Here is a 25,160-nt window from a genome sequence, read left to right as displayed (position 1 = left end):
ATATACAGGTCCGTCATCATTCATTCATGTTATGTTTCTTATGTTTAGTTTAATTGTTTCTGCAATTTTATTGTGTCCTAAGTCGTCATGTGAGGTTGGGTTAGGTTTTTGCGTCTATTTAAACGTGAGATACCTTTTAAAACGGCCTTGAAATATACATCAAAATAAATTATGGATTTCTAAAAACTACAATATAGAAACTGATCTGAAAAGCGATCAGTATGTATGTACTTGATACTCGTAAAGCCATTTAAGACTAATAAGTTTTGAATTCTAGTACAACCATTATCTATGTGATGACATATTTACCAGACTATTTTCATTGTTGCAGATATTGGAGAAAGATGGTCTGACCGCGTTCGTATGCGACAAGTGCGTTGTGGATGCGGAAGGGGCCTACGACTTCAAGATACACTGCGCTCCGGACAAAAGCCGAGGTGAAATTAACAGAAGAGTTTATTTTATTTTTCAAAACCAAAGCCTAAAGCAAAGGGTGAGGTTGTACCGTTTCATGATTTATTTTTTGTAGATCAAATATACATAAATTATAACCTGACAAATGACATACTACTGCTAGTAGCAAATTTGAAAAAATAAGCATCGTCAAAAACCCTTCACGTGAGAATTCGGCACAGATGTGTAATATCACAAAGTTATACATGATAATCTTACATTGTTATTAAATTAATTGTTTTAGTAGTGTAGGAATGTGGTTGATGTGGAGGAGTGAAGAACTGAAGTATGAAGGCTGGCAGAGATGGCGAATTTATTTGACAGATGACAGATACAGTTTCCAGTTATGCAATAGTACAATATAACAGAGGGTATGTATTATTTTCTGAGGTACTAAGCTCTCTAGAAAGATACAAGTTTATCGAGTCAATATTACGAAGAGACTGTCTTGTTTCATCCCGACAGCATTTTATTGAACCTGTCACGATGGAAAATGCTTACTTCAACAGTGAGAAATATAATAAACGTTTAATAAATATCGGTGAGGTTAACAAAGTGCTTACTAAGTAGTAATTTGATTGTGTGAAAATGTATACAAAGAAGTTGCAATATGTACTTAACAATAATGAAATAAATAACATTAATTTGAAAGCAATTCATATGTCATGGATTGACATTGATGAGACACCGCTTGGTTCTCACAGAAAGCATACTCACATAGCCACAGTAGTATCACAGTGAAACAATCATACAAACACTCAGATTATGAGAAGATTCGATACTTAATTGTAATGTGATCTCACCAGTAAATTTTATTTCAACCTGCAGCGAGTGTTCCAAGTCATGATTGTATCCGTGATATATTTTTTATTCGGTCCATCTTCAAATTGTACAAGTCTCTCGCAAATGATTTCTTGCCGTCATGGACACGAAAAGTTTGACAGAGTTTTGAAGATTGCGATAGCATTTATTCATATACATGTTACCGTCAAATAGTATAATATAGATTTTTTTTTAATATTTACATTGTGAATACAGTGAAACCCCGATTTAACGTTTTTCTAGGGTCTATTATAATATCAACGTGTTCTTTCACCTTTTCGACAATGTTGCTTTTCTTTTAAACTGACAATGTTTTTCTTTGCTGAGACATTATATTTGATCGGGCGTAAAAAAAATAATTTAATAAATATTGGATATGACATAACCTTGGTCTCTGGCACTGCAGTCATGACCAGCGGCGGCTCCTCTAATACCATGCAAGTGCTACGCACTGCCTGCATTTTTGAAGACATCGCTCAACTTTTCATTGTTATTCATATGTGTATCACTCACTTCGTGATGTAGAACATGTAGCAGTATCATGAACAATACTACGTGCATGGGCGCAAAGCGATTGAGATCCAAATAGATTTTCAGTTTGCACAGGATTACAATGAGATCATTGTATACTTCTTAAACCGTGGTCCAATGTTCCTGTAGTAGCGTTTTGTGTAGCATTTTTTAGTTTATTAGCATTAATTTATTAATTTTTAATTTTGATACGCAATTTCAATTTAATTTTAAATAGTTCACACGTAAATTGCGGGAAGTAAAAATGTAAAACCGAAAATCAAATAAAATGAAACGGGTCTGCAGAAACTTCACGCATATTGCGGGAAAACGTGACTTTTGGGCACGTGAAATCAAGGTGTAAGTGTATGACTACGAATCCGACGACGAGGTGTCGCGGGCTTCCTCGTGGTTAGTTTGAAAAAGACTTTCACATAAGCTGGCTAAGCGGCTATTGACGATTTAATATGATTTTTCAACTTAACAATAATTGGCTTTTTAGATATTCATCGTGACCGATTGTCTATTCATAAACCCTGCAAATTGTCAAATAAATCTCATCAATCTAAAAGTTGTTTTCTAACGAACCTGAAATGTAAAGGTAACCTAATCATTGGACCCGGGGGGGGTTTCATTTCTTGTTTAGATCCCATCTGTATAGAAGGTTTTTTTCAACATCTTTTATTGACAACCTGCCGCCATGTGAGTGACGTATGAATCCGTCCATTTGGGTTGATTACCACGTAGCGCGTATTTACAACAAGTAGACTCAATAAGGCTCATTGGGCTCCTCGACACATTATGATTATGTTACAATACTAAAAAAATGTATTAAATTAGTGATGATGTCAAAAATATTCCACACAGATCACTGACCACTTGAAGGAGATCGCAATTTGTGGGTGCATGTTTTTCATCACGTGCGCTTTCGTAAGTATAGACCACTTTTCAATTGGTAATAAATAAAACGCACATTAATGTTTCCGAGTAGGGTCCTAAATATAGCACCATTTTTTAAAGTACCTATATAAACAAACTTCGAGGTTACAGTTTTATTTTATTTTAGACATTTAAAATATTTTTGAAGAGTGGTAGATTTTATAACAAGAATTAACCCCTGACAAAGACCTTTTTTTATTGATTTTTGAATTTCCGCACGGATGACATCGTCTTTGTGGCTTCTTATTACTTGCCGTGGGCGGGGAATGTATTCCTCCAAATGATCTGTTGAAGTCCTAGGCAACAACCTCAGAATCTTACACATTTTAACGTAACCTGACTCACTTATGAACTATTGAATGATTCTCCCTTTAATGTTGTTTGTATTTTCAGGCAGAGACACGCGGGTGACGCGCGGTTTGTGTGCGATTCTTGCCCATACAAATGCTACTCCAACGACCGGTTGAAGGCGCACAAGAGATGCCATACTGGAGAAAAGCTATTCGTCTGTCCCAAGTGAAACTTCAGGTGAATATCTTCGTCGCGTTACTATGAAAATCAATATGACATGTCAAAATGACATTTCAGTATTATTTCTATCTAGTACAAATTTTTTTTAAGCTAGTCAAGTCAAGTTTATATGATTCAACAGAAAATTTAAAAACGTATATAAAAAGTTCTTTTTATCTTGTAATTATTATTAATTTATGTGAAAAAATAAAATAAATTGGCAACACATGGGTAATAATATCTTTACTTAATGTGCTAACTGTTTGCGTTTGTCCATCCAGGAGTCGACGAGCGACGGATTGCACAAACATTCAAAGATGCACACAAACACACAAATGAACTGCCCATACACGAAGACCACCAGCAAGAACTGTGTGCATGTGTGTGTTGTTTTCATGTTCACACTTGTTGCGTTTTTTTTTCGTTCATTTTGAATATTTAAAATTTCGTCTTCAATTTTTGGTGCGTCTTCTTGAAGAATTTCAGCTATGGAATTAGCAATTTTAGTAATGTCTGTATTGAAAGGATATAAAAAAATGCAGCCACCGGTTCGATAATGGAAAATTGCAGGAATCTATTTTGAAATTGCTCTAAAAGCGATGAGTAATAAATAATTTTTCAACAATTACTTTTTTCATCCTTGGAAAATGAACAAGAGAATATTTCGAAAAAATATTTATCCAAAACTGTATTTTAGCTTTGAAGGCTTTTATGGAACTAATCATTTCTGCTATATCTTTATTTTTTCCCTGAACTTCGAGATTTAAATTGTTTAATTTTTCACAAATCAGTCAAAAACGTCAAGTCTATGATGAATCAGATGGTTATCTAATTGTTCGAATGTTCGACCTTTTGAAATGAAAATTTTTTTAATCTCTTCTAGAAGATCAATAAATCGACTAAGCGCTTTATCCCTTCCGTAACCATCTTATATCTGTATGTAAAATAAGGTCAGCTTGTGAGGAATTGTCTTTTTCTAAAAGGGCTTTAAATAATAAAGGATTTGTTTGAATATTGTTGATTATTTTCAGAACAACATTCATGAGATGTTCAAAGGATAATATTTTCTTGATGGATATGGATATGGAGGATAATATCTTCTTGATGAATAATACAATGATAATTCATAAAGTACGTAGCCCACCATTGCAGGAGCACCATCAGTTATTGCTGATACCTTTTGTAAAGGCATATTAATTAATCTGTCACGCAATTTTTAAAAATACCTTTCCCTCTTGCATTGGTAGTAACTTTAATAGTTCTCTTTTACACTAAAATTACTGAATACCATCCTTATGCATACTGCCAATTATTACGCTGTGTCAGCTATATCTGTCGACTCGTTTAGTTGCAGTGAGAACCATTCGCATTTTTCAACTGACTTTGTAAATCAGTTGACATTTTCTGGATCCTCATTAGATAACTGCACAGTCATCTTGAATTGCCAAACTAATTTCTCGCTTATTAATAAATTCTTCAAACAGCGTATCGGCACCAGTGGAAATGCTTTCTTAATAAATTCGCTCCCTAAACATGGTTTTGTGCCAACAAATGAGAAATTTTAAAGGAAGTAATGGTACATAGCATTTTTATTTAAACGGTTACTAAAAAACGTTTGCTGTGTGTAGATAGTTCTGATTCTAGTTGATCAATTTTTTTTTCTCAATTCTGATTTAGGTAGATAATCAACGCCAAAAAATTTGGAATTTGTTACTCTCTTCTCTTTTCATCACTGTCACAACACCGTTGTATATTAAGCAAACACATTTGTCCTTAGTTTCAAAAGTACCCAGTCTTCTTCACAATCACTGCTCAATTGATACATTCATTGTTTTTTACTCATTTTGGGGTAAAATATTTTTGATAAAAAATCAACTGCAGCGACGACACGTAATGTGGTGCAACACTAAAATTTAGACAGAACGGCGTTGCCAGCAAGAAAAATACGCACCTAAACAATTCCACAATAATAGCATAATAATATTATGTAACCTTCACTCACTGACAGTGGAATTAAAACTTATTCGTAAAATAACAATAATATGGTTATTCTGTTGCGATTTCAATAAAATTTATTTTCAAATAAATGTTATTTAATACTTTATAAAGTTTTTGCTTCTACCTGCCATCTTTGACCAGACATTATATTATTTTGTATACACGTTTTTTTGTGATTGTTCATCTAAATAATGATATAAAAATGGACTAAAGGTTAGGTACCTCCTCAGGCTAATGAATATACAACTTTTTTGTCTTCTTTTTCCAGATATGACAATTCTGATAATCAAATTCTGACGACTCTAAAGTGGAGAATTTGATAAAGAAGCTAAATGAGACATGAGTGGCCAAAGCGACCATTCCTAACCGCCCGCCTGTCTGATATGTACACATCTCTGATGCCCGTCTCACACAGCGTGCGAGACAAGCCGTGCGACGGAGTCATCTAGACGGCTGTATCTGTCTTATCATTATTTTCCATTATTAAACTAACTTGTTATTTTTGTACTGTGGTTAATATTTACGAGCAATATTTGTAAAGCTAATAATAAGCATATTGCTTGCGATAATACAAGTTAAATAAAAGATATACTTACAAATAAAATAAAATTAAATACAATTTTTAATTGGTATTATTAAAATTTTATTAGTAATTTATGGTTATATGGTTATACTATGAAAATATGATACTTGAATATGAGTCGCTTAGAATCATAACTCACATATTGCAATTTTGTCGTTTTTTAGTTAAATATGCCAAGTGATTCTAAATGAATTAATCTATATACCGAAAAATAGTTCAGTATTAAAAGTCAATTTAAACCATGTGAAAATCGTTGACAAAGTTCATTGTTGGTGTAATATGTCATATATTTCAAAGAATAGAGTTTTGTCACCAACGCCTTCCTAACCAATCGGGGAGCTCTATTTATCATAGTATGCTGTATGTCTGCAACGTTAGGAGTATTAGGTATATAATATATTAAAAAAAAAAAAGTTTTTCGACTCTCTCACTCATTAATATTCTAGGGAGTTCAATACTGTTCTTCTAATTACAAAAAATAGTGCTTTGTTGGTTTTTAGCGATTATCTCAAAACTTGATTTTTGGAATATGTGAGTTATGATTCTAAGCGACTCATATATTGAATAATTTTTTTTTGGTATTTTTATCCTCTTGCCCATACCCATTCATCACCGTAGCCAATGTGTCCGATTTTTATCCCTCTTTTCAATAATTTTAAAAAGTTATACTTCTTCAGGTCTGCAAAAGAAATAATATTTTTTATCAGAACACTCGTAATATATAATTCAAGTTGAAATCTCGGTTTGTTGTAGACATACAGATGATCGATTTGAATAGTGAATTGGTTATCAGTGTTATCACCATTCCTAAAGCTAAACTATACAACATAAGTACATAATTAAATAATATGATAATTATATGGTTGAGGTTACAATTTTACAAATGGATGTGCGGTGTTATCGACATGGGCTAACACTAAATAACGCCAATAACGAAAACCGATAAGTCCACCATTCAATATTAGTGGGAAATCACACATGTGCCGAATATGCATAGGTATGTTTACTAGCTAATTAACCCATATATGCAATAAGTTGGGTGTGTCAACATATTTTATGTTTATATCACTTTTAATTTAATAATTGGTTTCTGTAAATCTTTAGATTTTCAAATATTTCACATAGAATACGGAGGGAGGTATTTCTTGTTAGATTTTGCCTAATTGAGTTGAATTGACAAAAGATGAAATCTACAATGAATGAGGTGAATCAGTGCAACAAGTTAGAAAGAATTGTGGTGATTATTCATATAAGCTGCGCCCACTTTAACAAATCTCCACCCGGTGCAAAGGGTGGAGGTAGGCTGTTAAGATCTGACATAAATAGTGCACACTAAACTTTGTCAAACATACTTATTTGTTTTCATTGACCTGATGAATACAAATTGACCGTCTGCAAATTGGTCAGTTTTTACAATAAAATTAAACCTTGCTTAAACGAAACCATCATAATATAGATTGTTTATTTCTGTGTTGATAGTAATTGACGTCATAGATTATAAGACACACATTGAATTCAGTGACACCAAAATTGGAAAAAAAATACTAAAATTTAAGTCAAAAACACGTCACAAGTATATTTGTTTTTACTGATTTGGAAGGGAGCTAAAAATTACCGGTATCTAACTGACAAAATGCTTTTTTTGGATATGAGTTCAGCATATCTGTTTTTGCTTAAAATATGCAAAAACCCATAATCCATACGCTCCTGTCAAGAATCTCGGTAACCGACTTGCAATAAAATCATACTTACGCAGGATGACGAAAAAGAGCTTGGTGGCGACTTCTTTCTTGGACAGACCGTAGGCCGGGTTGAATTCTCTCTCGATGATATCTTCCAATCTGAGCGGATGAACGCCGTCCTCCTTGGCTCTCATGACCATTATCAAGATCTTGGCCGGACTCCACAACTCGCTGAATGATACAAATTTAAGGACATTTTAGTGAAATAATATGTAAAATCGCAGGGTTTCAGACAATTTATACAGTAGCAAACGTCTAATAAATAAAACAAGATTTATCAAATGTTAGCACACTCCCAATTATCCGTGCACGAACAACGATATAATAGCTCATTAGAAAATCATTAAAATATGCGCTGCAAACAAACCAAAATCGCAGATTTTCTTAATACATAATGAGTATTAAACATGTTAAAATATTTGTCTGCATTAAAAATGTATTAGGTATTATGTAATACCATACTTAGTTCGGATTACCCATATTTTTGTTTATCCGTGCCGCCTCTCCCCACCATTAGCTCGGATAATCGGGAGTCTACTGTACATAAATATATACTGTTATCAATAGTTAAATGTGATTACAATACCAGACGAATGTGTCAATGCAAACGTTTGATGTTTTTAATTAACTATTTCTTTTATTCAACGAGTAATTCACAAGATTTAAGAATGTACTATTCTAATTATTGAACATACATAATTTTGAAAAACACTTCTGAGAAAATATATTATAACCAATAGAAAAAATCCTAAGAGAAGAATGCTGATGAGCAAGTATTTAAAAAAAAGGCCAATAGTTAAAATATGTCGCAATTAGTTCGTCGCCTTGTAGCATAGAGGGTAATGTGCGGACGGGGCGTAAACCCAAGAGATGCAGAGTTTGATTCCCTGCCGGGGTAGCTTACTTTTTTCAAAAAAGATTTTTTTCTATTGGTTATAATATATTTTCTCAGAAGCGTTTTTCAAAATTATGTATGTTTGAGGTTTTGTTTCCTTATAAAATAAAATTAACTGTACACTGGACTGTCTTGTCTGATCGAGCTATGTAGTTTTGAATGTGAAATAAAATGTCCTTGACGTCCATGTTTAAAGTCAGTCGTAGAATATAAAAAATGACGATAAATATAAACGAATTTATCTGACGAACGGAGCTGAATATTTGAAACCAATAGCTTCAATTCGAGGGCTTAGTGTCAAACAACACTATCTACAAAAGTGCAACTTTACAGGAGAGCCAAAAATCGTTATTTTAGATTCCTGTAACTTAACAAGGGAAATGTTTATTTAAAACCTAATGTTAATATTTTATAACTCATTGTGTATTGTACATTTATCTTGCTTAGGATGATGTTAAAATTTATAAGGATAGTTTTAAAAAAATATGAAAACAAGGATAACTTATGTAATTAGCGTTAAACTTTACTGACGATTTAATAAGAAATTAGAAAAGATTGACATAACGTTGTTTGACTATCATGTAGCCGTAAATGTAAAATAACGTTATCTCAAAAAAAAAAAAAAAAACAATTTTTTGTAGATAACGTTGTCTGACTTTAAGCACTCGAATTGTTCTTTGGGGTTCCTCACACACAACAATCTGCTAGTGTATAGTGTAATAATGACAAATTGAACTTACTCCAACATGATTTTTCTTTGGCTTATCACGACGTTGCCACCGAGCGACACCGGAGTCCTGTCAATGCTGCAATTGGCCGTTGATGAGCCAGTTAGGGTCAATCGCTCTTCCTTCACCAGCAGGCCACCACCGTCTCGCAGTAGGGTGTTTTCATGTATCTCCACGACAGTGGTGGGTGACGGAATGTCCGTGGGGCATTGGTAGGACCACTCGAACCCCAGAGGAAGGTTGGGCTGTTCAAACGGGTTCACTGTGGACGCCGGGGTCCTGTTATCGCTGCGATTGGCCGTAGAAGAGCCAGTCTTTTTCTTCACCACCTGGCCACCACGGTCTCGCAGTAGGGGGTTTTCATGTATCTCCACGACAGTAGTGGGTGACGGAATGTTGTCCGTGGGGCATCGGGTGGACCACTCGAGCCCCAGAAGAAAGGTGGGCTGTTCAGACCGGTTCACTGTGGACGCCGTGGTCCTGTTATAGCTGCGATTGGCTGTAGAAGAGCCAGTCTTTTTCTTCACCATCTGGCCACCACCGTCTCGCAGTAGGGTGTTTTCATGGGAATGGGACGATTTGACACCGCGAACTGGCCAGTTCGCGGTGCCAAATCGTCCTAGACCCGGTTTTCATGTATCTCCACGACAGTGGTGGGTGACGGAATGTTGTCCGTGGGGCGTCGGGCGGACCGCTCGAGCGCCAGAGGAGGGGTGGGCTGTTCAGACCGGTTCACTGTGGACGCCGGGGTCCTGTTATAGCTGCGATTGGCCGTAGAAGAGCCAGTCTTTTTCTTCACCACCTGGCCACCACGGTCTCGCAGTAGGGGGTTTTCATGGGAATGGGACGATTTGACACCGCGAACTGGCCAGTTCGCGGTGCCAAATCGTCCTAGACCCGGTTTTCATCTATCTCCACGACAGTGCTGGGTGACGGAATGTTGTCCGTGGGGCGTCGGGCGGACCGCTCGAGCGCCAGAGGAGGGGTGGGCTGTTCAGACCGGTTCCCTGTGGACGCCGGGGTCCTGAGGCTTTTCCCTCGTGCTCTAGCAGACTGAAATATTAGGATTGATTATTATGTTATCATTAAGAGGTCTTTGCTAAAATGTGTATATTCCAAATATTATTAACATGAACAGACACCTATTAGCCACTTTCCTTTTTGAAGAACTTACAAGTATGTATATCAGTTGTTCATAAAAATCAGTAAGTTGACCAGTGAAAAACTAAACAATTTTTTTAATGAAAAGTTGAAAAAAAATCCTATTAATGTCAGAATATCAGCCAGCATGCATTAAAACTACTGCAGAAAATCATGCCACGTGACAGTGCCACACATTTTTTACAAACTGTGATTCAAGATAATATAATACGTATATTGCTTAGTTTCCACTTCTAAGATGACGCAATTATACTGCCGGCATCATCCAAATTTAGGATTGTTTTGAAGGAAGGTTTTGTGGTTTTAATCGTGATAAATAATCCTACTATAACCAGTGGGGGGGGATGCTCATCGTATACCAGGCCTGGACAAACTACGGCCAAAAAACTGTTGAAAAAAACGTTTCGTTTTTCTCATTAATTTGTTGGCTATTAGAGAATCATTCATTTTTTAATGTTGAAATTCCTTTTTCATGATAACAAATAATGTATGTGTGGGCGCTCACCATGATATCGTCAAAGTTGTTAATCTATTCAAGTACAATACATTGTAGAAACCATAGTATGTTTAAGCATTTCGATAATATTGTAAACAGGCATCAAGCATTGCAGTCTACTGATTGAGCAAGAGGTCGAAACCCTAAAGCAATTTACCGATAACAATATTGTTAGATTCGCATTTTAAATATTAGCATTTTGCAACATAGTCGAAACGACAATGTGTGCCAAGTAGCCCGTTTTCCGGATTGCGAAAACAAATAACATATTAATTGCATAGGCCTTTACTTGAAGTGATTGACATCAGATTATGAACTCAAGTGCGACAATCGCACACAAATCATTCTTAACGTAACATCTCTGTCCGATTTGATTTGTAATTTCTGAGAAACGCATTAATTATTCAATTATTTAAATTGTCATTTTTGTACGACATTACATTCCTTTGCAAGCAAAATTTCAAATCAGTAATACGAGAAAGCATTTGTCTCTACCAGCTGTTCGTAGTAGCCATTTAAATAATAACCTTTTCTGTACTTAATTTATAGTGGAAGATAAAATGAAAGGGTATTTACTTTTTTTCCTCGTAACATCATTCTGTATTTGTCATTTGAGTCAACCAACCTACCGTGACCTCCTTTATCGTTCCTATGTATGAATAAAAATGTTATTTTACTTGCGGCCCGCTCTTCATTTTCCATTTCTAATGAGGCCCTTCATCGAAAAAGTTTTCCCAGGCTTGTCGTACACGCATGGCTAATTGAAATAAAAGAAGTCAAACTTCTCTTTCAACTGGGAATATGTCATTTGTCGTGTCAGTGTCCGACCGCTTGACGAGGCTCCTCTTGAACAAGGTGGATTGGCGTTGGGAGTATATCGGATGGACGTTCTTCTTCATGACTCTCGTCGCCGTCGTCGGGCTGGTGAGCAGCAGCTGACTGGTCAGACGAATGGGCAGAACGGTGAGATCATGACGGGAAGTCAACTGGAGGGAAAAATTGCAACGTTACATAATTTTGAAAAACACTTCTGAGAAAATATATTATAACCAATAGAAAAAATCCTAAGAGAAGAATGCTGATGAGCAGGTATTTAAAAAAAAGGCCAATAGTTAAAATATGTCGCAATTAGTTCGTCGCCTTGTAGCATAGAGGGTAATGTGCGGACGGGGCGTAAACCCAAGAGATGCAGAGTTTGATTCCCTGCCGGGGTAGCTTACTTTTTTCAAAAAAGATTTTTTTCTATTGGTTATAATATATTTTCTCAGAAGCGTTTTTCAAAATTATGTATGTTTGAGGTTTTGTTTCCTTATAAAATAAAACTAACTGTACACTGGACTGTCTTGTCTGATCGAGCTATGTAGTTTTGAATGTGAAATAAAATGTCCTTGACGTCCATGTTTAAAGTCAGTCGTAGAATATAAAAAATGACGATAAATATAAACGAATTTATCCGACGAACGGAGCTGAATATTTGAAACCAATAGCTTCAATTCGAGGGCTTAGTGTCAAACAACACTATCTACAAAAGTGCAACTTTACAGGAGAGCCAAAAATCGTTATTTTAGATTCTTGTAACTTAACAAGGGAAATGTTTATTTAAAACCTAATGTTAATATTTTATAATTCATTGTGTATTGTACATTTATCTTGCTTATGATGATGTTAAAATTTATAGGGATAGTTTTAAAAAAATATGAAAACAAGGATAACTTATGTAATTAGCGTTAAACTTTACTGACGATTTAATAAGAAATTAGAAAAGATTGACATAACGTTGTTTGACTATCATGTAGCCGTAAATGTAAAATAACGTTATCTCAAAAAAAAAAAAAAAAACACTTTTTTGTAGATAACGTTGTCTGACTTTAAGCACTCGAATTGTTCTTTGGGGTTCCTCACACACAACAATCTGCTAGTGTATAGTGTAATAATGACAAATTGAACTTACTCCAACATGATTTTTCTTTGGCTTATCACGACGTTGCCACCGAGAGACACCGGAGTCCTGTCAATGCTGCAATTGGCCGTTGATGAGCCAGTTAGGGTCAATCGCCCTTCCTTCACCAGCAGGCCACCACCGTCTCGCAGTAGGGTGTTTTCATGTATCTCCACGACAGTGGTGGGTGACGGAATGTCCGTGGGGCATTGGTAGGACCACTCGAGCCCCAGAGGAAGGTTGGGCTGTTCAAACGGGTTCACTGTGGACGCCGGGGTCCTGTTATAGCTGCGATTGGCCGTAGAAGAGCCAGTCTTTTTCTTCACCACCTGGCCACCACGGTCTCGCAGTAGGGGGTTTTCATGTATCTCCACGACAGTAGTGGGTGACGGAATGTTGTCCGTGGGGCATCGGGTGGACCACTCGAGCCCCAGAGGAAAGGTGGGCTGTTCAGACCGGTTCACTGTGGACGCCGTGGTCCTGTTATAGCTGCGATTGGCTGTAGAAGAGCCAGTCTTTTTCTTCACCATCTGGCCACCACCGTCTCGCAGTAGGGTGTTTTCATGGGAATGGGACGATTTGACACCGCGAACTGGCCAGTTCGCGGTGCCAAATCGTCCTAGACCCGGTTTTCATCTATCTCCACGACAGTGCTGGGTGACGGAATGTTGTCCGTGGGGCGTCGGGCGGACCGCTCGAGCGCCAGAGGAGGGGTGGGCTGTTCAGACCGGTTCCCTGTGGACGCCGGGGTCCTGGGGCTTTTCCCTCGTGCTCTAGCAGACTGAAATATTAGGATTGATTATTATGTTATCATTAAGAGGTCTTTGCTAAAATGTGTATATTCCAAATATTATTAACATGAACAGACACCTATTAGCCACTTTCCTTTTTGAAGAACTTACAAGTATGTATATCAGTTGTTCATAAAAATCAGTAAGTTGACCAGTGAAAAACTAAACAATTTTTTTAATGAAAAGTTGAAAAAAAATCCTATTAATGTCAGAATATCAGCCAGCATGCATTAAAACTACTGCAGAAAATCATGCCACGTGACAGTGCCACACATTTTTTACAAACTGTGATTCAAGATAATATAATACGTATATTGCTTAGTTTCCACTTCTAAGATGACGCAATTATACTGCCGGCATCAGTAGCGCACCCAGGGGGGGGGGCCAGGGGGCCTTGGCCCCCCCCAAAATATGAAAATCATCAGAATGATTTTACACATTGAAATCGAAAGCCAATAAACTATACCTTGGGCTTAGACAAACAACACGGCAAAAAATGATTTGTAATTCTCCAGCACCCTTTTTAGTAAAATTTCTTAGATTTTAATTTCTAACACAAAAATTTCGAAACACTGATGTCAGGTTTTTTTAGAAACCCGTTCCCTAATGAAATTCTCGGTGTCCACCCGAATCCTGGAGTGATATAGGTGATGGCTGGGGAGGGTTGACAGGGCTCTAGCCTGGGGGCCCGGGCTGTGGGGGGCCGGCGTGTCGGGTTGACCAGATAAGTGAGATAAACACACATCATCACAACATTTTAAATTATATAATTGTACAATATATTTTCAGATTATTATGTGTCGATACTCGACAGCTCCATTATTAAAGTAGATGTATTGAAAATCGCCAATAATTCACTGTATAAGTACCCTCAATTTGAAGTAAAACACAATTTAAAAAATGTTAATGTAGTGTTTTACACTGTCTTTAATCTAAGCGGTGGATAGGGGGCCCGTCAAATATCCTAGCCCAGTGGTCGGCAAACTCATTAGTCAATAGAGCCAAATATCAACAGTACAGCGATTGAGATTTCTTTTGAGAGCCAAATTTCTTAAACTGAAATTATATGCGTAGGTAGTAAGTAGGTACACTGCTAATTTACTTAATAAACTTTAGGCCAAGTTTTAAGTCCTAATTAAATTATAGGTAGGTACACTGAATAAAACTGAATATCATACGTAAGAATGAACTTATAAAATTAAATTGTATGTCAGGTATCCATAAAATTGAATCATAACAATGACTGACAAACTCAATGTGAATAATGGATGTGGATAAGTCAGGTTCGTATGTTGTTGATTTAATTTTAAGCACGATTCCAGGTTCTCATCAATAAATCGATTTCTCAATATTTATTCTTGATTTCCTCTCTTGAAAATCTTTTTACTAACCACAAAACTTGCAATATTAACATTGTTGAAAGATTTTATTCAGTACCTAATTAAATACAGAACTTTATTTTTCTTGACTCTTCTCCTCAGCTGCTTTCTTCCTTGCATCATCGACAGAATATTTAGCGCAAAATTACGAGTTTTTAGTTGTAGTATCTCTCTAAATTTGAATGCGATAATTTTTCCCGACATATAAATAAAGGTCGGTAAGCCATTTAAGCTTTGAATAAACGCGAAGTCTCGGTCTATTCAACATTACATTTACGGTTATCCTCTTCCATTTTCTTTGCGTCTTCTTTGTAGCCATGTCAAATATGGCAGAGAGCATCTGTGGCAGAGCCGCACTCAAGGGGCCAAAAAGCCGCAGTTTGCCGACCACTGCCCTAGCCTGAGGGCCCGTTTCAGGATGTGGGGGCCATGGTGTAGGTACACCGAGTGCAATAGACAAAAGACCGATAAACGAGATATTAGGCTGTGTTGTATTGAGTAGGTTGTGTATAATTTAAAAGCAATAATACTTTTTTTGTCCATTTTTCATTAATATGTTGAAACCTCAATATTAAAAAACCAAAAATCTGCGATAAACATTCGGCGAAAAGAACGACTACACCCACTACGGTGGTGGTGTAAATCAAAAGAACATTTTTTTCGGTGGAATTCGACATAAATATTGTAGCTCTCTAGACTAGTATTACCCAAACTTTGTGTACCCCTTCTATAATTTTCGTAACACTGAGTACTCCTCGTCAAAGAAAAATGCATATAAGTACTTTAATAACAATCAAAATATATTCCTTTTGTAGTACATAAACAAAATAATAATATACGAAAAATAAAATTCATTCATAATAAAATATAAATAAAAGTTATATTATAAAAAATAACATTCATTATAAACCATGAGAAGGATGAAATTATTTATGTTAAAACGACAGATCATCATAATTTGGATCCCTGGTTATTAATTTTAATCTGAGATGCCGTTCCACACCCAAAGGCTGTTCCTTTTTTTTGACTTAATGTCTACAAATGCTGAAAAAGCAACTTCACATATATGAAGTTGAAAAAGGAAATGTATTTCAGGAATTTCTCTGTTAAAACTGGATACACATGTTGCATTTGCAACCTAAATGATGTTTAAGTACACTCCTTATATTTATTTTGCAAGAATCCGTCTGAAGCTAATAATTCCAACAATTGCACTTCTTCCGCATGCGATAAACCTTCTAGCATGGATGTTGTATTAATGCTTGTTGCACCAGGCGTAGCCATAACCCGGTGCAGCGCGTACCCCCACCAAACTCTTCCCGTACCCCAGGGGGTATGCGTACCACACTTTGGGAAACACTGCTCTAGACCAAGCGGGTAGCACAGCCGATATTATTTAAGTAATGTTTCAGCATACTAGGTTCACATGTCCAGCATGGTCGCTGTTCACTTCCAATCCGCCAGTCGCTGATGACACGCTCAACGGTTACCGCCACTATGCCTCCAATTTAATAGAAACTAGGAGAAACTGTACAAATATATCGCCGTGTATTGTGAAATTATGTAAAAATATTTATATGAAGAAGAAAAAGAGCCTATGGGACTAATTTCCATTCTCCTCCTTCGCCCCCCCCCCCCAATAATAAATCCTGGGTGCGCCACTGTAATCAACTATAATTGTATATATATTCAATAACAATAGTAGATTCCATCAAAGATTCCGTTTGACCAAGCACATAGACACAGTGACGTCTTTAGGTAAAGTGCCGCCCTAAAGCAGAATAAAATAATGCAACCCCTTCCATTAATATTCTAAAATTGCACGGCTAATTTAGTTAATACTGCATATCGAAGGGTTGCCAGAGTAAACGTTTTATAACTTTGCACTTTTTTGCACTCTTTACTATACTGATAAGCCTCTTTGCGTAATTACCTCGCATAAAATTAGATCAAATGATATTTACTTGTATTAATATAATATATTATTTACTAATAAATAAATAGACAAACAATACATGTAAAAAAAAAATTTTTAGAATATTTTAAATCATTTTCATCCTAGAGCTGGAGTGCAAAGTTATGAAGCATATACTCTATCAGGGAACTCTGAGTGTGGACATTTGCGACTAAAGTAGAAAGCCGATACATTCACAACGACTGGTCCTACTTTTTCCGCCCCTCTCGTTGTTGTCTATGGATGACCTGTCATTGTTCTATAGAGTGCTCATACTGACGCGTCTGTCGTGTTCACACAGGGAATGGTTTGATTTGAATAGATAAGTTACATGATAAATAATACACTAGTAACACACCTTTTACAAATGTAATGCATAGATCAATGCTACATATTTTTTGGAAATCGATATTACCAACGGTTTTTGTGTGAAATACTAGTCTGACTTTGACCTGGTGATGAATAACAGGAATGTATATTATTTATAAATAACACTGATAGTTAATATATTTTGATTTGAGATGTTTGTATAATTCAATTTGAAACGAGAAAGGGCGAATCAATATGTCAAGCAATCTGGGATCTGATTTAGACAACTAAACAGTGGACCGCTCGTTGCTTGTGCAAAAAGATATGCTCAGGCTTTATTAATCTAAAGACGGCGCTGGTGTGGAGTAACAGGCAACCGATCGCGAGTGTGGAAGAATATGTGATAAAATTAAACACGACGTGTCAAGAATGTCACACGTCAAATACTGACAACTGCTCTCGGTGTATGCATTGACGCTCATTCAATATTGGTGTATTGAAGGTTGCATCACACACTATTGCACGTCTATAATGTTTGGTTCATTTTCGTAGGACACTCACACATTCAAAAACCTGCTTCAAAATGTAATGTATTGGGGAATAGACTATCGGAATGATATTTATTAATCTATTCTGTGATATGAACTATGTATCATCATCGGCCGGGGTCAATCCACTGCTAGATGAAGGCCTCCCCAAGCTTCTTCCAACTCTCTCGGTCCTGTGTCTTTCGCTGCCACGTATTTCCGCCGAACTTTACCAGTTCGTCAATCCAGCGGCTTTTAGGGCGACCCTGTGGCCGTTTCGTAGTATGTATCTATATCATGATAAGATTTTAATTGAATTCTACAAAGGACTTTTACTTGAGGTATATCCAAATTTAGTTAAAAACGCTTCTTTATTTGGAAGTACCTATATTTGTGAAAAAACATTTTCTACAATGAGCATTAATAAATCAAACTTAAGATCAAAATTAACAGACAACCATATCGCATCTATTTTGCGTATTCACACCACAAAATTTGAGCTTAGATTACAGTATTTAGTTTCAAACAAACAAAAATATTGCATAAATCGGTGTGTGTACTTATATACGCGCGTTAGAAGTTATTCTTCTTTGGCGTCTAAACAAAAACAAAACTTGTACTAATAACCTAGATTCTTCGGCTAGCTCTGGTGTGGTGATTTAGAATCAGGTTCACAAAATAAATAAAAGTGTTTCTTTGGTTCATCGAACTATCTATATTTCAAAGTATTACGCAACCAGAATGCATTATAAATTATAAAAATTATGTGTTACATCGCGGCTGGTCACACGCAAAAAATACACTCTGATCTGTTTTCCTAAACGCGCCAATATAAGTATAACTTCAAAAAAAGCATCGCCTGGGTTGTATGAGTGCCTAGACATTTTCCAGTGCTTTTATAAGAATGTAGACTAAAGTAAATAGTATCATGACACCTACTTTTGTATTTCATAAACCATCACCTACACTATACAGGGATTTTATAAGAACCTAATACATTCGCCTAGTATGAAAATATCTTTATTCATTATTTAAATTTAGTAAGAATGCGAAAATTCTAAAAGAAATTACCATGGTAACTATTAAACAATAATAAAAACGAATTGTCTTTATTTGATTATAAAGCAATATATACCTACATAAGTTTATGAGTGCCTAATACTTTTTTTCCAGTGCACCGATAATATTTGAAAAATAGAACATTATGATGATTTTATATTTCGTTCACAAACAATCTACCTTATCTATATTATGAAAGCCTAATACATTTTTTTAAAATATGGAATATCAATATTATTTTTAGCGTAGTAATAAATAGGTGAAAATTGTAGAATGCATTGTCATTTCTTCATAAACAATCTACCTGCAGGATCTTATGCGAGCCTTATACATTTTTATTTTAAAATGCGATATGTATATTATTTTAAGCTAGGTGAAAATTCTAAGAGAATTTTTTATTTTTTTAAAACAATCTACCTGCAGGGTTCTATGCGAGCCTGATACATTTTTTTCAAAATATGCGATATGAATATTATTTTAAGATAGGTGAAAATTTTAGAAGACACTGCCATTTTTTAAAAACAATCTACCTGCGGGGTTATATGCGAGCCTGATACTTTTTCTTCAAAATATGCGATATGAATATTATTTTAAGATAGGTGAAAATTTTAGAAGACATTGCCATTTTTTTAAAAACAATCTACCTGCAGGGTTATATGCGAGCCTGATACTTTTTTTTCAAAATATGCGATATGAATATTATTTTAAGATAGGTGAAAATTTTAGAAGACATTGCCATTTTTTTAAAAACAATCTACCTGCAGGGTTCTATGCGAGCCTGATACATTTTTTTCAAAATATGCGATATGAATATTATTTTAAGATAGTTGAAAATTTTAGAAGACATTGCCATTTTTTTTAAAAACAATCTACCTGCAGCGTTATATGCGAGCCTGATACATTTTTTTCAAAATATGCGATATGAATATTATTTTAAGATAGTGAAAATTTTAGAAGACATTGACATTTCTTCATAAACAATCTACCTGCAGGATCTTATGGCACCCCCCAAACATGAAAATTATCAGGATGATTTTAAACATTGAAATTGAAAGCCAATAAACTATACCTTTGGGCTTAGACAAATAAAAACACGGAAAAAAAATGATTTGTAATAATTCTCCGGCACCCTTTTTAGAAAAATTTCTTAGATCTTAATTTCTAACACAGCAATTTCGATACACTAATGTCAGGTTTTTTTAGAAAACCAATCCCTAATGGAACTGTCAAAAAATTCTCGGTGTCCACCCGAATTCCGGAGTGGTGTAGGTCATTGCTGGGGAGGGCTGACAGGGCTCTAGCCTGGGGGCCCGGGCTGTGGGGGGTCCGGCTAGTCGGGTTGACCAGATAAGTGAGATAAACACACATCATAAATTAGCTTTAATAGTAAAAAAGTCGAACACTTTCAATTACTTATATAATTGTGCAATATATTTTTTGATTATTATGTGTCGATACTCGACAGCTCCATTATTAAAGTAGATGTATTAAAAATCGCCAATAATTCACTGTATAAGTAATTTAATTGTATAATTAAGTTTTAATTTGAACTAAAACACAATTTGAAAAACGTTAATGTAGTGTTTCACACTGCTTTTAATCTTAGCGGTAGGTAGGGGGCCCGCTAAATATCCTAGCCTGAGGGCCCGTTTCTGGATGTGGGGACCATGGTATAGGTACACCGATTGCAATAGACAAAAGATCGATAAACGAGAAATTAGGCTGTGAAGAAGGAAAAGAGCCTATGGGACTAATTTACATTCTCCTCCTTGGCCCCCCCCCAATATTAAATCCTGGGTGCGCCACTGGCCGGCATCATCCAAATTTAGGATTGTTTTGAAGGAAGGTTTTGTGGTTTTAATCGTGATAAATAATCCTACTATAACCAGTGGGGGGGGATGCTCATCGTATACCAGGCCTGGACAAACTACGGCCAAAAAACTGTTGAAAAAAACGTTTCGTTTTTCTCATTAATTTGTTGGCTATTAGAGAATCATTCATTTTTTAATGTTGAAATTCCTTTTTCATGATAACAAATAATGTATGTGTGGGCGCTCACCATGATATCGTCAAAGTTGTTAATCTATTCAAGTACAATACATTGTAGAAACCATAGTATGTTTAAGCATTTCGATAATATTGTAAACAGGCATCAAGCATTGCAGTCTACTGATTGAGCAAGAGGTCGAAACCCTAAAGCAATTTACCGATAACAATATTGTTAGATTCGCATTTTAAATATTAGCATTTTGCAACATAGTCGAAACGACAATGTGTGCCAAGTAGCCCGTTTTCCGGATTGCGAAAACAAATAACATATTAATTGCATAGGCCTTTACTTGAAGTGATTGACATCAGATTATGAACTCAAGTGCGACAATCGCACACAAATCATTCTTAACGTAACATCTCTGTCCGATTTGATTTGTAATTTCTGAGAAACGCATTAATTATTCAATTATTTAATTTGTCATTTTTGTACGACATTACATTCCTTTGCAAGCAAAATTTCAAATCAGTAATACGAGAAAGCATTTGTCTCTACCAGCTGTTCGTAGTAGCCATTTAAATAATAACCTTGTCTGTACTTAATTTATAGTGGAAGATAAAATGAAAGGGTATTTACTTTTTTTCCTCGTAACATCATTCTGTATTTGTCATTTGAGTCAACCAACCTACCGTGACCTCCTTTATCGTTCCTATGTATGAATAAAAATGTTATTTTACTTGCGGCCCGCCCTTCATTTTCCATTTCTAATGAGGCCCTTCATCGAAAAACTTTGCCCAGGCTTGTCGTACACGCATGGCTAATTGAAATAAAAGAAGTCAAACCTCTCTTTCAACTGGGAATATGTCATTTGTCGTGTCAGTGTCCGACCGCTTGACGAGGCTCCTCTTGAACAAGGTGGATTGGCGTTGGGAGTATATCGGATGGACGTTCTTCTTCATGACTCTCGTCGCCGTCGTCGGGCTGGTGAGCAGCAGCTGACTGGTCAGACGAATGGGCAGAACGGTGAGATCCTGACGGGAAGTCAACTGGAGGGAAAAATTGCAACGTTACCACATAGTATAGAAATAAAGTATAATGCGGTTATACCTCAGTTGATCAGCTCTAGTTGATAAGAAGAGGTGTAGTTTTAATTAAAAAATGGTAAGATACGGTGGACATCAATGTCATGGCGTTGTATGCGATTACAGTACTACGCCCAGTGGTGGCCGGTGATTTTTTGGATTGTAATTTTTGAGGGTGAACTGGAAACTTACCTTATTGGAAAATTAAATCTATTCCGCGTTGTTTTTTATTTGACAAAACGTTATTGACGTTTGGGAAAATATCTGTATTTTTTTTATTTTTAATGACACATGATGCGAGTTACTTAAATCTTTATTGGATTAGTTTTATGAAACGATTGTATCTCTTATAGTAGATAAATACCTCTTACTTTTAACGGAAGCCATCTTATTCTATATAAGTACATTAGGTATCTTTAGCAATTTTTACACTGTATGAATAATGATTATTATGAAACTGTACTTTGTGAAATAGTATTAAGATTTATTAGCTTATCACTAGAATTCATGAATTAATAATTTTATATTATAAATAACCGACATCAGTTCGCGTTTAGTCAACACACAGAATAATGAAATATTAATTTTCCAGAAATGCGGTAGGTAGCAAAATTATTTTTATATTCACTGATTTAAATTAGGTTCATATAATTCAAAATATATTACCGACATTGTAATTCTTACCGATTTTAAATTTAGAAAATAATGAATTTTATTGTTTTTAGTTTTACAGGCATTTTACATACAAGATTGCTAAATATGATACTAAACATAATTTGCCCGTGAACAGTAAGCTGCAGCGTCTATAATAACAAACCATAATTCAAATCTGTAATTGCTCTCTACTCAGACCAATGTGATGTCATTTTACCCGGTCTGCGCATGATATTCTGGAACTTACGCATGGCGAAAACAATTAGCACGGCTTAAGTCGTTTTACAGGGTAGTCAAACGATCCGTGCGGTTGGACAAGCGCAATTTTATGAACCGGCAAATTGAAGGGGCAGAGGAGGCAGCAAGCAGAAATGACACCAGGAAACTCTTCCGAATCACCCGTGAAGTCTGCGGCGACCACCGACTCCCAGAGCCATTCGTGGTTCCAGTGGAGCAATAGAGTCTGACACAGAATGCGTCAAGAAGATTTGGAAGAATCATTTCTGCGGAGTGCTGAACCGCTCACCCCCTTTGGAACCCCATTGACATATCTGCGGAAGCTTTACTTTTGGATATTCCCCGAGCGACCGACATTTCCGATTGCCCGCCCACGCACACCGAGATAAAATCGGCTGTGAAAAGGCTCAAGAACGGAAAGGCACCGGGGGGAGACGGGATTCATCCTGAATTCCTCAAGTATGGCTTGAGCGCAATCCTGCACCCTATGTTTCATCTGATGACAAAGGTGTGGGAAGAAGAGCGTTGCCCAAGGGACTGGGTGAATGGTAAAATCATCACACTTCTTAAAAAAGGTGACCATCTAAGCTGCGACAATTGCCGAGGCATTACGCTACTCAGTGTTCCGGGAAAGATTTTGGCAAACATCATTTTGATGAGAATAAGGGGCCCAATAATGCACGTCCTCAGGAAAAACCAAGCCGGGTTTCTACTTGGTCGAGCTTGTGCAGACCAAATCCACAACCTACGATGTCGTCTCCAGCAGAGCCATGAGCTGAACAGTCCGATGGCTTGCTGCTTTGTGGATTATGAGAAGGTTTTCAACAGTCCGCACCGCCCCTCTCTCTGGATGATACTGGGAGCATACGGGATCCCTCCCAAGCCGTAATCAAAAGCCTCCACGAGAATAGCGAATGCTGTGTCAGAATTGGAGATACTGTCACGGAATGGTTCGGGGTCACGACCGGAGTCAGACAGGGTTGTGTCCTTGCACCGTTTCTCTTTATCATTCTCTTTGACTTCATACTACGGAAGTCAATACCACCCGACCGAGGCATACCTGTTACCCCCACGGTGAAGCTATGCGACCTGGAATACGCCGATGATGCTGTCCCATTGGACAACTCAATCGAGGGCATTCAAGAGACAATCGACAGGTTGCATAACAACTCCTCTCGCGTTGGTTTGAAAATCAACGCAAAGAAAACCAACGTCTTGTGCAATAGCACCTGTCCTGATGCAGATTTGCCTCTGATTAGCGATGGACAAAACATCGAGAGCGTCGACAGCTTCAAGTACCTCCCCAGGTACACATCACGGGAGATGGCATTTTGCAGGAAGAGCTCGCTACCTGGATGGGAATGGCTGGAGCAACACTCAACTCGATGCAAAATGTCTGGGACCCACGATTGTACTCGGTCAAAACCAAATGCCGCCTATTCGACGCTTGCATTCTGACGGTGCTGCTTTACGGTAGCGAATCATGGCACCTTACGAAGACTCAGAGCAACCGTATACTGAGCTTCGAAAACAGATGTTTGCGGCGAATACTGTGGTATGACTTTAGGAGCAACGAGGAGATAAGATAACGCACCAAGCAGCCTCTCATCACGCTGAAAGTGAAGAGGCGATGTTGGACCTGGCTCGGCCACGTGCTGCGGATGCCAGAAGAGAACTTTAACCTGGCTTGCCTGTTCTTCAAGCCGACCGGATTTCGGCGACCTGGAAGGCCACAAAATACAATCTACAGAGTGTATACAGCGGAGCTACGGGATGCTGGTTTGACCTGGAACGAAGCAAGAAGACTGGCGAGCGACAGGGATTCTTGGAGGCGCCGCGTGGTGTCCGTATGCTCCAGCTAAGGGGCGGATATGGCCAAAGAAGAAGAAGAAGTTGTTTTATAATTTATAATTTCAGTGAGGATGATGTATACTGTGCATAGTGGCTGTATTATCGCCTATTGGCAATATGGGCATATCGGAACCTATGAAGAAAAAATATGATTTACGATGTTTCATAGCAATGCAAGCAGTGCAGTGCACTTGTATGGTGTTAGACCAGCCGCCGCTGATTACATGAACTTTTTGCATGGTGGCAGTATTGCAACGGTTCCAGAAACGACCGCGATGACGTGTATGTTGGCGATTCTTGAGGGATGTTGAAGAAAGTGGTTACAATGAGGAGGTGTACATAATAAAATATGAGGGCGAAAAGATCATCTAGAATGGAATCAGCCCGGAGAGGCCCTCGCCCAGCGCCGGATTGATAGTCATGCCGATAGTGACTCACGCATCTTGTTCTGTGGTGACTAGTCCGAAGACGCTTCTCCATTTCATCCGAAGATAGTTTTGTCTGTCGGTCCAAAATCAGACCACTCCGTTTCCGCTTCACGGCCCGGCGGA

The 25,160-nt window shown here is 37.0% G+C and overlaps 2 protein-coding genes and 1 long non-coding RNA gene across 5 annotated transcripts in view; 1 reads left to right on the top strand and 2 right to left on the bottom strand.

Moving 5' to 3' along the window:
- Positions 1 to 13,306, bottom strand: part of LOC147079880 (uncharacterized) — a 16,956-nt gene extending 3,650 nt beyond the window's left edge. For 2 of the 3 annotated variants that reach the window (XM_085945335.1, XM_085945354.1), the window contains exons 1-4: positions 11,620 to 11,824; positions 9,193 to 10,233; positions 7,568 to 7,728; positions 6,418 to 6,494 (exon numbers count right to left, since the gene is read on the bottom strand). In XM_085945335.1, the coding sequence (XP_085801461.1) occupies positions 6,418 to 6,494; positions 7,568 to 7,728; positions 9,193 to 9,710 (756 nt within the window). In that variant the 5' untranslated portion in view covers positions 9,711 to 10,233; positions 11,620 to 11,824. Of the gene's footprint in view, positions 1 to 6,417; positions 6,495 to 7,567; positions 7,729 to 9,192; positions 10,234 to 11,619; positions 11,825 to 12,788 lie in introns of those variants that run through there. The other variant, XM_085945345.1, reaches the window with a different exon arrangement.
- On the top strand, positions 450 to 5,886 carry LOC147079881 (uncharacterized). The gene is made up of 3 exons (XR_015070471.1): positions 450 to 2,715; positions 3,118 to 3,252; positions 5,501 to 5,886. It is a non-coding gene; the product is annotated as an uncharacterized LOC147079881 (long non-coding RNA).
- Positions 13,261 to 25,127, bottom strand: LOC147079879 (uncharacterized). The gene is made up of 3 exons (XM_085945365.1): positions 25,048 to 25,127; positions 21,628 to 21,831; positions 13,261 to 13,557 (listed from the first exon to the last, which is right to left on the bottom strand). Exons 1-3 carry the CDS (start codon positions 25,087 to 25,089, stop codon positions 13,396 to 13,398), a joined length of 408 nt encoding a protein of 135 aa, XP_085801491.1. The 5' UTR covers positions 25,090 to 25,127; the 3' UTR covers positions 13,261 to 13,395.
- Positions 25,128 to 25,160: the final 33 nt, after the last annotated feature.

This window comes from Rhyacophila brunnea, unplaced genomic scaffold (assembly GCF_057557595.1).
Source record: "Rhyacophila brunnea isolate RB1 unplaced genomic scaffold, BYU_Rbru_1.0 scaffold_1, whole genome shotgun sequence".
In the NCBI taxonomy this organism is placed as follows: Eukaryota; Metazoa; Arthropoda; class Insecta; order Trichoptera; family Rhyacophilidae; genus Rhyacophila; species Rhyacophila brunnea.
This window is presented reverse-complemented; position numbering and strand designations above follow the sequence as displayed.

Bases quoted from the DNA above. Each gene is read 5' to 3' on its own strand.
- LOC147079879 (XM_085945365.1), bottom strand. From the start codon at position 25,089: ATGGAGAAGCGTCTTCGGACTAGTCACCACAGAACAAGATGC. The intron at 21,832-25,047 runs GTGAGTCACTAT...TTTTCCCTCCAG, and splicing joins GTCACCACAGAACAAGATGC to TTGACTTCCCGTCAGGATCT. The intron at 13,558-21,627 runs GTTTGACTTCTT...CTAATATTTCAG, and splicing joins TATTCCCAGTTGAAAGAGAG to TCTGCTAGAGCACGAGGGAA.